Genomic DNA, 14591 nt, shown 5'->3' with positions numbered 1-14591 from the left:
GGACAAAAGGGGGGGAATTGCTTTTTTTTTTTTTTTTTAAAGCCACCCACTGTATACTAACCCAGTTCTGACAGCAGCACACATTGCTGTACAGAGCACAGTGATGTGGCCTTTGGAAGTTCACTCCTGTCCTGCATTTTAGTCACTCTGTCAGCAGCCTTTATTTAGAAAGGCAAACGTGGGGGCTCAATAATACATTAAGACAGCCGCTCTTATCTCTTGTCGCTCTCAGGAGCACAGAGGCTGCTGAAATTGTGGAAGTTGCATGAACACTGAAGAGGAAAATGCCTAAAAGCAGCATATATAAATATGAACATTTGAGCATATCGTATCTATACTAAAGCTGGACTTGTGATGCGATCTGTAAGGATACTTAATATTAATTAAGATATTTTCTTGGGCTTTTGACATAACTGATATTAATAGCAAAATTGCACAATATCACTACTTAAGTAACAGTTCTCTAAAAAGCACAAACACCAAGACCCAAGTAAAATGGAACCTGATTCAGGCATTGTTTTTTAGAAAAATATATTTTGCATACAAAGAGTTGTGGTATTTAATTACCATAAGTACTATATGTAATCAGGTGATTGGACAAAAGGTGGCAAAGCCCACTACTTTATCACTGACAAATATTGAACTTCTGGTCTGTTAATCATATTCCATTTCATCTGTCTGAAAAATGTCTCACTTGTCACAGAGTCAAATCATTAAATCAGAAAAAAAAAATTAAGAGGAAACCACGTATAATAATAATAAACACTACAGCGTGCAAACGTCTATGTTCTAACTAACAAATACTAGGAATCTCCACTCATAGTATCTCACCTTTGAATCCTCAGTAAGGAGTGACATCCCCATTTCATTTTACTGGGTTGTCCCCCCTATGCCCACAGGACCACAGATGTCCTGTGTGTTGGCAACCTCCTGGTAAATTAACTGGCCGGGCTCTTAGCTGCTGGCTTCGACGATATGTAATCTTTTCATGACCTACCAACTGAAGATTACTCACCGCAGACTGCCAACTATAACTCAGACGCCTGTGGCTTCAGCACATTCACCTGCTCAATATTCAAGGCCAGATACTACAATCATAAGCACAAAAATATGCAAAATAGAAAATAATATGCCTTTGTTTATACCATAAATTACAGTATTAACAACTGTCCTCAAAGCCCTTGAGCACAAAAACTACAATGAACCTAAAAACCTCCTTTTTGACCATTTACAAGTGGACAGTAAACCGCTCATTAGTATGAGTAACAGCATCACTCACCATTATATCAGGTAGTAAATTATGAATGTCAAACATCACATATATAGCAGAATAAGGTTTCATGTACTGGATAATAAAAAATCAGATACACTGACAAAATAATGGCCATTGTGTGTAAACACAGAATAAATTCACAGCTAAATAAATATTATGGTAATGTAGTTTTAATTCAAAGAATTGATAAGAATATATATCTGCAAAAAGCATTGTAAATGCAACAGCAGTGGTATAATATAGTGCTGCAAAAAAAGTACACCTGCCACATTGCTCCATATACATGCATGTATTTATTCATGTGAATATGGTCTGAATTAAACACATCCCCATGAAGCTAAAAACATCCTTTTTTGACCAAGTGGACAGTTAAAACGCTCATTAGTATGAGTAACAGCATCACTCACCATTATATCAGGTAGTAAATTATGAATGTCAAACATCACATATATAGCAAAATAAGGTTTAATGTACTGGATTAAAAAAAAAAAATCAGATGCACTGACAAAATAATGGCCATTGTGTGTAAACACAGAATAAATTCATAGCTAAATTAAATATTATCGTAATGTAGTTTTAATTCAAAGAATTGATAAGATATCTACCAAACGTATTGTAAAATGCAACAGCAGTGGTATAATAGTGCTACAAAAAGTGCCACATTGCTCCATATACATGCATGTATTTAGGTAATGCTGCAAAAAAAGTACACCTGCCACATTGCTCCATATACATGCATGCATTTGAACCCAACTGAGTTTAAAGGTAATGCTAATTAGGAGAACTACAAGGGTGACTTGAGGAGGAGAGTTGAGAGCTGCCTTGCTCTCCTTAATTGATTAATCTGTGACACCTGGTGGTGTGCTACTGCAGGCAAACTGCGCAACACGACTGAAACTCGGTTCATGCAAAGTCCAAACTACGCAGTGCATTCTCCACAACACCACTATTGCATACAACAAACGATAAAAGTCCAAATTGCATTTTAGTTTTAACTTTTGTGTGAAACTGCAGCATGCTAGTCGTCATTTGACGCTACACCAGAGCTAGCGCCGTGCAGACTCCGCCGGTGCACCGCGGTTCGTGCATGAAACTCAAGTTTGCATGAGTATATGAGAATATCTTGCATGTAAGCTAGCCCCGATATGTAGGTCTGGGTTTGCTACTACATGCATGATTAATTTAGCTAGCTTACAAGTTAGATATTACAGGCCAAACACTGTGTGACGTTAAAACGCGCATATTTCCAATGAAGTTCTGCACGCCAACATGTCCGACTTGGTTTGGCCTCGCTAGCTACCGTAACTCGTTAAATGCCTTTTGTTCTACGTCCATTTTCTGCACAGTTGGTCGTGCAACTTCATATTTTTTACACTATTCCTTTGTGGTGTCTTACCTTGAAGGCGTTCAGTCGGCGTCGCGGGTATTTAATGATGTAAAGTCTGCAGACATCAAACTTTTTTGGGTCTCAGTTGTTTCCGCAGCAGGAAAAAAAGGGGGCGGTGGCGGGAACGCGGCTACATTAAGTAAACTAATCAGACCCTCTCGGCCAATCAGAGAAGACCCCGCTCTCTAAACCCGGAAATACACTATCAACGCATTGATTTGCTGCAGGTGTACTTTCTTTTGCTGCATGCTACCTATAGCCTGAGTACCATTTGGAGCCAAAATGGCAATGCAAAAGGAAAAAAAACACACACAGCACATGAAAATTGCTGGAGCAAGTGGTCCCCAAAAGCTGCAGCAAAGGTGCCACCATCAGGGTCCCTGGGGTGTTCAGGGGGAAACCAGCAAAATTAAGAGTTTAATTTCACTACAATTAGGCCTACAACAGGAATCTATAAGCATTTCTATTTTAGATCTCGCCACTGTTTGTGCCTATACAGGACAGACATCATGTATCTGGCATTAATATAGGAATAAAAACCTAATAAAATGTGAATGCTGCATGATAAGTGGCCTTTTTTGCATGAAAAAAGATGAAATCCAGAGTGTGATTTCTTTTAGTGTTGTCTACACTTTACATCTATAAGACCTGGAATTCACAAATGTAATACAAATATGCTCATTATTACAGAATAACTTGGAACATATCATCCAGCAACTCCAAGTAGACTGCACTTAACCTATATAGCATTACTCATTTTGGAAGTTACACTTGAAGTTACACCTCAGCAATACTCAGCTATTTTACATTTTAAATCAACACACCACTTAGTTATGAATCACATTCGTATTTGGATACGTTTTTAAATGTATATCCTTAATAATAATAATATTGATGCTCAGATTAAAAATCATGTACATTTGGTTATTATTTACTGCAACCATAACTGTGAAATTCTACATATGCTATAAAACAGTGTTAGTCCAATATTTCCAACGTTTTTTTACTTTAGATGCAGTAACATAAGCGACTACTATGCGGATCCCACGTTTCAGCTTTCTACCAAGGCCTATATTTCTACACACTACAGCAATAAACACGCCCATGTCTTAATACTGGGGAGATGTTGAAATGAGCACGTGCAGAGATAGCCTACTTATCCCATCGTGTAAGTCTATGATATCCCCAAGGCACCCGCAAATCAGAGTTGGAAAATCAGCCGTCAATGGAAACATGAATGCATCACGGTCACTTTTTCCTATCGCGTTTTTGCATGCAATATAAGACAGCCTGAAGAAGACTGCAGTGAATGCATGATCTGCTCTCCACACACACTGTCCTTAAAAAGAACTGACACAAGGATTAAAAAATATCGATTTCAGGTGAATGAGCAAAATGTGTAAAAATAGATCTTACCGTTTCTATAAATGAAAGTTATGGACGTCCTTTAGGCAAAACAAATCTCTGAATGAAAACACCTGTGCCAAATAGCAGTGTCAAATGATGGATTCCTCTCTCTCTCTCTTTTTAGTTCAAACTTGGAAACATAAAAAGCCAAACACAAACAAGAGAAAATGAGGGAAAATGAAATATTTATTAAATCAAAAACACAGAAATGAGTTTCCTTTCAGCAAAATGCAATGAAACCAAAAAAAAAAAAAAGGGAAAAAACAGAACAGAAGAAATAAAAGGAATCAAATAATTAAAAAAGCCCGGCTTCTGCCTGTCTCGCTCTTTACAGGTGCGCCACACAAACACGCGACATCACTGAGTGGAAACCAATGCGAGGAGGAGGTTGTCTTTAAAAGGAAGATAGTCCTGCACGCACAATATATAGGGCCGTATCACAGCATGCCTATACCTCTCCGCTCTCTCTCCGTTTCATCCATTCAACCTACACATGAACACGCATTGGACGCGGAAGTATACCCGGAGTAGCTCCATCCACCGCTTTATGCGCGCAGGAGCTTCCTCCGACAGCGATTGGCTCTTTACGCGCTCCTCGTTGTGTTGCTCAACGCGTCTCTCTCCAAAAATCACAAGATGCCATTCGTCGTCGCAACAGTCACTCAAACGCGATCAAGCATTTTTTTCCCCTAAATATGGCATTTGAAGTCAAACATCGCCTCGCAAAAGACACGCACAGTGCAGCAGGCGGGAATAACACCGTGGCTTTGGAGAGTATTCCTCTTTTTTTGTTTGTTTTTTGTGCGTTTCACACCACATCATGTCACCATCATAAAAGAAAAAGGAACAAAAAAATCCTTATTTTATTCATTTGTGTGCTGTTTTCACTGTTGGATGTTTTATTCCACTTCTTCAGCCCTCACATGAGAAAATAAAACAACTCTGAAACATTCTCCTATAATAAACCAAACGCGCTCGTCATCATCATGGTGTGTTTTTTTTTTGCTACATCATGCCCCCTCACTGTCTGCGCCATTTCATTACTCTCACATCATCATTGTCATGGGCAAGATATCTGAAAAATGATTTTTTGCAATAAACGTTTGCATCAGTGCAGGAAAGCAAAATCCCTCTGCATCCAAGCAGCTCTCAGCATCTTTCAGCATCTTTCAGCACCACGGACAGCGCAGTTCCTCCACTTACAGTATAGCTGACTGTGGATCAGCCTACATGCTTCCCACTGTCTGCCTCACACACTTACAGTCAATGGTCAGCCCTCAATGCTCCACCTATAAGGCTAGAAACAAAAGGTGGGCGTTCAGTTTGGGCTCCCCTGACACATTTTAAACAATAGATATTTTTATGTAAGCTTCACCTGTAGTAACATCACAGCAGTAGTGTGAGCACGATGCACACTATAGTGGAGCTTTTACAGCAGGAGTGGTAGTAGCAGCAGGCTTATCCCATGCACATCTTTTTGTCGACTTTCAGAGGGTGGAGCAACAGTTAGGCTCGCATGGATACGCGTGAAAAGAGGGGGGATCGATGCTTTCAAACATATAAGCCTGTACAGTAGCAAGTGGCGAAAGGCTATAAGCTCATAAGCTCACTGCAGAAAGCCTTCGACACAATAGGACCGGTATCAGAGGAAAGCCATAGCCATGAAATGACACCTTATATATTGTATATATGTTCAGATGCTTTTCTCAATACTGTCAATAATACAAATAATGGAAAATCTCAAGTTATACTACTCTACTCGAAGAACTAGTCTCAATTCAGAGATACAGAATAAAGAAATGTGTACAATGGGATCCTGGAGAATGTACAAACTAAAATCGAAAAGCCAACCTTTAGAGGGAAAAAAAACATCTCTCTGGATTTCTACTATTTATGTGTTCCACATTCTTAGGTTAAAGCCCATTATAAAATAAACAGCGTGCTGAGGACCTTTGTGCCAATCACAACAAAGAGGGAGCGACGAGAGTCATGGAAAGTATCACATACTGCTCTTTCATAGTATCTGTCATTATAACACAGCCAATTCATTACTTAAGGTAAACTGAATAATTCCATAGGGTGTGAGGCAATATACTCTATTCAGAACTGTTGGACGACTGACTTTATGTACTAAATCGATATATCAATGTGCAAATTTGGGTGTACATTAGTGTATTTATTTGAAAATAGATCACAACCTTTCAGTGATCTTTAGGATGACGATATTTAAGAACAGAATACCGCAGAAATTAATTAATTATAACGTCCTGCATGCTGTATAGACTACTATACTACATTATATACATACTGTATACTGTATTTTATATATATATATATATATACAGTATATACATATACACTTACATATATATACACACATATATACATATATATATATGTATATATACATATACACACACATATACATACATAATATATACACATATACATATACACATATATACGCATATACATATATACAGATATACACATACAGTATATACTGTATATACACACACACACACATATATATATATACATACACAGTATACATACACAGTTTACATACAGTATATACATATATATGCACATATACAAAATAAGCTGTACTTAAAATGCGGATTTCAGATTATTCTATTTGTGATATTTTCAAATACAAACTAGTGTAAGCTTTCTGTCACAGCATGAATTAGGTCCACTATGCATCATTCTTAGTTAATACTGCACTATTAACATGTATGATTTATATAATAAATGACGTATGTGCGATTGATCATACACACAGGAGTTTCCTGCTCAAATCTGGGATGTTACGTTGAAGTACAGCTCCACTGAAAATCAGTTAAGTTAGTTTGATGTCGGTCCAATTTTCCGGCTCCGACGACTCGAAATTTGCATGACAAAACTCAAACATTCTAAGGTTAAAATCAAAATCAATCTTCTGAAAGGTATTTCCAGGCTTCACATCTTGATGACGGCACATGTTTAAGTCTCGCTGCTCTGGTTTCTTTGGGGAAGTTATTCATGCCCACAAATATCAATTAGATCATTAGCATTTAGATAGCATATAAGAATTCTTAAAATGAGAGAGAACATGGACCTATTGGCCCTATTTTTAATGGTGATTTGTGAAAGTGTGCCTCAAAAGAATGTCAGGAAGACTTACTGGGTAGGTAGATTATATTTTTAAAGATCAGACACAAGGGAGGGTCAATATATATCAGGATAAATCAGTAATTCCGTGTGACTTGTTTCCAGGGATAGAATTGGACGGGAAAAATAAGGACACAGCAAATTAACACCTAATAAAGGGTCAATTGAACAAACTGACAAATCAACTCTTTCACTTCAGGCACTGCTGGGCCTCTTCTTAAAGTCTGACTTACATGAAGCTGAATCCCCGCGAGGCATTATCACAGACTAGCAGTCAATAATTTTGGCTTGGGGTTGAACAAATACAAAAACTCTCTGAACACTGGCATATTAAATATTATGCTACTCGGGAGACTTCTCTGCGTGGCAGCCAAGGCAACAATCATTAGAGAATCTTACCAGACTCCTGTAGCTTTGGTCCAGCACCATCTTCCCGTCAGGCCCTCACAGCATGCTCCTGGCCAGCCACACCGCACCCAGGGAGCTGTAAGAAAACAACCATCTTGATTCCACCAAGGAGACAAAGAAGCACAGTACAGTCAGTGTGGGGGAATGGACATATTTGACTTTGCAACAGTAGTTCTATGTAGAAGTACCCAATGAGTGGTCTTCCTCATCTTCCTCTTCCTTCTTTCATCTTCCTGTGGAAATTGAAAATTGCATATTAGCACATTGCTCCTCCCCCCTTCTGGCTAAAGTATTCAACCAGCAGTTTTTAACTTGTATGTATTAGTTTATTTCTTTTCCACACAGTCTGGCCAACAGCAGCAACGGCCTTTTGTTAGTTAATTTTATCCCAATCGATGTTGTTCTGCAATGAGCTATCATACTTGACACCTTCACAATTCTAATAAAATGCATTTTGCATTTATACAACTACTCACTTCCAATTCATCTTTTCAAATAGTTATGATGAAAAATAAAATGTGCAATGCATCCATATTCTAAGCTAATAAGAGTCTTTGAGAGGCCCATCGTTGTGGCTCATATCAATTGCACTTCTTGTTCCAATACTCACAATGGAACTTGTTGATGTGGACGGTTTCCTGACTCATGATGGACTGTGCAAGGGGTGTGGTCTTAAAGGAAACACAATATCACATTATGAATAAGGCAACCTTAAATTATGATAACCACTTACAAGAAATGAGAACATACTCAAAGCGAGAATTGAGTAAATACAGAATGATCTACAGATGTGTGTATTCAGTTGAAAGACAATAATTCAAAGAGATTTTGGTTAAAAGAACTGGGAGTTACAGCTATGTCACAGTGCTTACTGGCCATTGGCTAAAAGGTGGCAAACAGGTTCATCAGGGGACTCTTTACTGTAAAGCAATACGACTCTAATGGAGAGAAAGCCCTAGCATCCAAAACCTGTCGGCGGATCAGGTCGCCATCTATATTTCAGGGCCACAAATATGAACAAAAGTGTAATATGTACACCTCCTTGGAGGGAATGTAGGTCAATGGTCGTTAACATAATCCATCTCTGTAATGTGAAGCGCCAAGTTGTCAAACCATTTGGACAGTAGGGATTGGGAGCTGTTTTGCTTGCTTCAGGTCAATAATAAGGCGCTGACTCTTCACAGTAGGGGGCGGTCTTTTCTGCCCAAGTGACTCATGCAGTAAATCACAAAGTACCTCAGATTTGTGCTTTTTGTGGTCTGTAGCTTATCTGGCATGCAAGGGGTGGAGTAATGGGTGAAACTCAGCAAGAAAAAGAACAAAAGGTCACGCTCAAGTTGTGGAAAATACATATACTCAAATACTATACTTAAAGGTCTTATTGATAACATTTTTATTTAGATGATCTTTTTTTTTTTTTTAAATAATACATCCACAGAGCTCTTAGAAATTTGCCGGAAAAAAAGTATGGCTTTTCCTAAAAAAAATATTATGATTGCGAATTAATTATTTTAAAAATGTTGACAGGTCCAAAATGAATGTTTTGTTTATCTCTCTCTATCTGACGTTTGGTTCCCACTTCTAACAAGGCTTGTTAGCCAATTATATAACAACGTTGGCATCACATGGTATCTCTGAGTCCTCAGCAATCAAGTTGCCAGTTAGTGTGGAAGGTGAGTTTGACGATAAGTGCCTGGCAACCATTTGTTGTGAAGTGAATGCAATGGAACAAGGGAGGGAGAATGCGACATCTAGTGGCTGAATGTTATCAATAGCACCTTTAAGTATATGTTGAGGTACTTGTGCTTTACTTGAGTAATTCCTGTATATGCTACTTTATACTTCTACTAATTCCAGAAGGAAATAGGTAACATATTTAACAGATGATTTTTGTTTTTGCAGTGGAGTATTTTCCGACTAGCAATGTTACTTTTACTTGAAAGATCATAATCTTTATCCGCCACTGTGCACTTTAAAGGAAAATGCACGTAATTAATCAGAATGGCAGTCTACAGCAAAGTGAATGGAAATTAATGACTGCAAACCCCACTCGTGTTATTGTAAGATATGGTGATGAAAAATGCATCCTATTAATACAAATTGATGCCACACAGATGAGGCAGAAACAGCGCCTCCAGTACCGAGGTACTGACCTGGTACCTCCATTTTGGATCCCCATCATCTCCTCTCTGCTCATTGATAATCTGTATGACTGATCCAGTGGGTCCCACCCCCTGCTTTTAAATGTCAAGGGTGAGTGCCCTCCCCATCACACTTACTGGCGACCTGCGAGGCTGACAGGCCAGCATTTTATCGTACACAGGCGTCCTCTCTCCAAAGGGACTAAGATGTCAATAGTGGTTCTTTTGAGACATTAACGCTCCCTGTGCTGGAGCCTCTTGTGTGATAATGGTCTCAGTGTTGCATGGAGGTGATTATTAATGCTCCCTGCTGAGACTGGACAAAAATATGTCGAGATGAGCCTCCTGAAAGGCGGTAAAAGAGGGTAATAAGCAAAACTGTGGCAAAAATCTCTCTTTGAATGCCTTTTGCTCCTTGAGCCCAAAGATTGCTATGATCAGACAGAAGTGCAGAGGCAGGGGGCTCTCTTAGGGGACAAACTACAGTTTTGCTCAATAATGTCTTAGCATAACAAAGCTATGGCTCTATTCTATTTATTTTAAAAAGAAAGGACCATGCAACCATTTTAAGGAACTCCCATGTTGCACTCCTGGCTTTAGTACATTTCGTTTAACACAATATAAACCAATTTATCCTTAATTTGTGAAGTCATGGGACATAAAATCTTTTTGTACCCAAACAGGGTTCAATTCTGCTACATAATTGTTGGCAATGCTAAAACACACACTATTTTTGTGTGGAAACTAAACGTGTATCTAACTACACAGTGTAATGTCTGGGGAGCAGCTTTTGGTGTTACGTTCCAGGGAAATCACTTCTTAGGAATCTTGTGCAGAGCGTCATCAGTTGTAGGAAAAACTGAGAATGTCAAGTGAATTAGCAAACTAAATATACAGAGATGGAAACTGCTTTGGTCGAAAATAAATATATAAAACATACACAAGTCAGATAGGTCACAGCAGAAAATGTGAAAGATATGAATCCACAAAAATAGTAACACAAACAACACAGATATTCCAAGATGATATCAGTGTAGCTGAGGAGCACACCATACCATTAACAATACATTAGGGCAGTCAATTAATGAATAAATAAAAAGCCTTTACCGTAAGTGATGCACCTAAAGACCCAAAGACAAGACCAGTGGGGAATAAATATGATATGAAACTTACAAAAGTGAATAAAGCAAATAGAATATATATATATATATATATATATATATATATATATATATATATATATATATATATATATATATATATATATATATATATATATATATATATATATATATATAAAATAAGAGCTTATGTCAAAAACACAACCTATATCTCAGGAAACATTTCATTAAAAATACTTTCTCAAATATTCTGTGTAAAATCTCCTTACCCAGACACCAAATAGGGGATCACCTTCAAACTAGTATGGTTTAGCATGGCTAACACTTCTCTAGGTACCTTCAAGTAAAGAACAATGCACTAGTAACACAACAGTCATTCCATAAACCACCTCTGTCCAGTCTCAAACCAGCCGATTAGACTGTTATCAGGCTATTAAATAGGTGTTACCGGTCGCTATAAGCACCATTGATGTGGGTAAATAGGGGCCTACTACACCAAATAGTAGGTTTTATCATCTACTCACATGGTAGATCACCGAAAGAAGGTATAAAAGAACACGACCACGACCTCCAGTCCGTTGTTGCCTAAACCTAATGAAGTTGTAGTTTTGTTGCCTAAAAGTAAATAAGTTGTAGTTTTGTCTCCTAAACCTAAAGAATTTGTAGTTTTGTTGCCTCAAACTAGATAAGTTGTAGTTTTGTTGCCTAAACCTAATGAAGTTGTAGTTTTGTTGCCTTAAAGTAAATAAGTTGTAGTTTTGTCTCCTAAACCTAAAGAAGTTGTAGTTTTGTTGCCTAAAAACTAAAGGTGTAGTTTTGTTGCCTAGACCTAAATAAGTTGTAGTTTTGTTGCCTAAACCTAAATACATTGTAGTTTTGTTGCCTCAAACTAAAGAAGTTGTAGTTATGTTGCCTAAACCTAAAGAAGTCTTTTTGTTTGTGTTCAAAATGTAACATTTCATTCAGCTTTACAACGTGTTAGAACGTGCTGCTTTTAAGTTTCGCTTTCATAACGTAGTAGGCGTAGTAGGCCCCTAATGACCCAGATCTATGTTGCTTCAAGCGAAACCTGGTCTGACAAAAGTCTAATGAACCAACGAAGTATACTGTCCCTTCATAGAAGCACACAGTGTCATAAACACTTGTATTTTACTAAATTCTTGTAGCATTAAGTTCATGTATTCATGTGCTCTCTTTTTTGATAAAGCCTTACTGTATTGTACTTCAATCATAAGCCCTTCTTGGATACAAAAATGTTTTCATTCAAAGTAACTTACTTTTATGTAAGCATTGAAGGTGTGAGGCATTAAAAAAAAAAGAACAAACAGAAAGAACATCAAATCTCAAACCCCGAAGAACACGATCACTTAATGTCTTTGCTCTTGTGATGCTAATGTCTTGCTGTCATGTCACCTGCTTTAAACCAGAAGAAAAGGCCTTAGGGGGGCTGAGATCACTAGCCCCTTTTTGTATATTTCCCAGTGGGATTAGAGGCTGATGCTCACGAATGATGTCATTGATTGTAGACCATCCAATATGGGTTCCTGCTGGGAAGCCAGAGCTCCCACTGTGACTGTTACAGGGCTATGTAATGCAAGACTGGGTGATGTCATTGTAAGTGCACAGGGACCATCGAGACTAATATGACAGTGTGACATGGCAGCAGATAATACAGCTCGACAGATTAATATGGGATATGGGACAAATGGGCTTTATTGAAAATTAAGTATCTTGTATATTTAATTGTTTTACATGGCACTTTGCCAAAATATATGCCAAAAGTAGAGTGCATTGCAAATATTCATTTTTTTGTGATATGATATTTAACCAATTCCAGTTTCTTTTCAGGCCACAGAGATACAGTAGGAAAACCTAAACAAAGACATTTCTACATTTTAATAGATTTCCTTCAAATATTGAAGGTCAAAAAGGCTGAAATGAGCATTATCACGCAGCAGTTAATAGTATTACTGTTTTGTTTTTTTGCAAGACTTATGACTTATCTACACATGCAGTCAAATGAATTATGCTGACGAAATAAACTGAACATTTATTGGAATTCATTTTTTCACTACCTTTCAGACAAACCAAATCTACGGCAGTCACTTTGTCTACTGAATGAAGAAAAAAAAGGCACTTTTATTGAAAAGCTGCTCCGATGTGATAATAAAAAAAAAGCCCTTAAAGCAACAAAAACCAAATAAAACCTGAAAACATTTTCTTTCATCTCGATCCTTGGGGAAATACTGCTTGCGGTAGAACAGTGCAAGGTTTACGGATCTCTGAGAAAATAGGGCATGAAATCTCAATTAGGTGTGTCAAGATCCTGGGAAATTTCAATGTATTTTTTTTTTTTTTGTTGTTGTTTATTTTCACACACACTTTTTTCTTGGAGACAGTGAGGAGCGCTTGACCACCCAGTGCCTCATTCTCTCCCTGAAATAGCTTGGTCCTAAACAGTCTGATTGGAGAGCGGGATGGACGGCGTGGGCCTATCTCTTTGGGGGGTGCAGGGGAGGGGTGGATGGGGAGCAGGTGCAGGTGGAGACAACGATCGATTTGGTTGTCCAGAGATAAAATAAGAAATCAAGGGTTTTTATGTGGCACCGCTCCCTGGCAAGCCTTCACAGGAGTCCAGGAGATTAGAAAGTGAAGTTCCCAGAAAACAGACAAAGGGCATCATTAAACAGCAGCTCTAGACTGCTCACACTTTGTCTCTTAAGTGCAATTTGATCTTCGGCTCCCTTTTAAATCCAAATGTCTGAGAAGAAGGGGGAGTTTCTCTCTGATTGAAAGCCAATTGTCTCTGCCTTCAGCCTCTGGCACAAGTCTTTACACAAGAAATACACTGACTTTTGAGAAAATAAGCTCTTTGATCAGCAGCGGTTTCTCCTCTGTGTCTCCAGTGTTTATCCGGTTTTCTGTAATGCATGCTCATTAGAACAGTAACGCTTTAGCACATTGCGTCTTAATTGATGACACGGGTGAGGTTTGTTTTGCTTCATCAAGAGCATCATACAGTAGTGAAGATCCAGGGGTCAAACTGTGACCAGCGGAAAGTTAGTCATTAGCTAATTTATGTCAGATAAGTGCATTTCTTTCAGCTCATAAAAACGATTGTTTTTCAATTAAGCACAATCCTTTAAAAGGCTATTTATTTGCAGCTGCCCACCTGGCTAACAAAACAACAAGTCCATTTACAATCTGTGCTTTTAAAACTCATGTTTACCTGCCTGATCAATTACAGTATAAAAGTCAATCCAAGAAAATCAGTGACATAGCAGAGCTCAGAGGGTGTTTCACTTTCATTTTATTGGGGCTTAGAAACATGAAAGCCCCATTGTTGTGCAGTCACTTGCATGATTAGTTGTGGTTATTGTTGTCAGCCAAAATCTATTTCCACCTCCGCCTGCTATTGTTGTGGTGTTTTGGTCATTGCCATGTAAAAGCCTTTAATACTGTAACTCTAAAATGTCAGCTTTTCAAAAACAAACAAATGGCATTTTTTTCCCATTTCTAATATAAAAGTCACTAATGTGTCCACGTAGTTCTGAAAGGACTCGAAGAACAAATTTGAGGTATACTTTTACTACTGCTCTACATTTTAAAGGGACAAATTGTACCTTTTACTCCACTACATTTACTGTATGTGAGAGCTACTTTACAAATTAAGATTTTATATGCAAAACAGATAATGAGCT

At 38.0% G+C, this 14591-nt stretch overlaps 1 protein-coding gene across 7 annotated transcripts in view; it reads right to left on the bottom strand.

Moving 5' to 3' along the window:
- elavl2 (ELAV like neuron-specific RNA binding protein 2) overlaps nt 1–4580 on the bottom strand; it is a 33608-nt gene extending 29028 nt beyond the window's left edge. For 3 of the 7 annotated variants that reach the window (XM_074623406.1, XM_074623411.1, XM_074623409.1), the window contains exon 1: nt 4077–4552. Coding sequence is in view for 2 of the 7 variants with exons in the window: in XM_074623410.1 (XP_074479511.1) it covers nt 4559–4572 (14 nt within the window). In the remaining 5 variants the exon portion in view is untranslated. The other 4 variants (XM_074623405.1, XM_074623408.1, XM_074623410.1 and 1 more) reach the window with 3 other exon arrangements.
- Between the last annotated feature and the right edge of the window lie 10011 nt (nt 4581–14591).

Source organism: Sebastes fasciatus, chromosome 22 (genome assembly GCF_043250625.1).
Source record: "Sebastes fasciatus isolate fSebFas1 chromosome 22, fSebFas1.pri, whole genome shotgun sequence".
NCBI classification, from domain to species: Eukaryota; Metazoa; Chordata; class Actinopteri; order Perciformes; family Sebastidae; genus Sebastes; species Sebastes fasciatus.
Note: the sequence above shows the minus strand (reverse complement) of the source record. Positions and strands in the feature narration are given on the sequence as shown.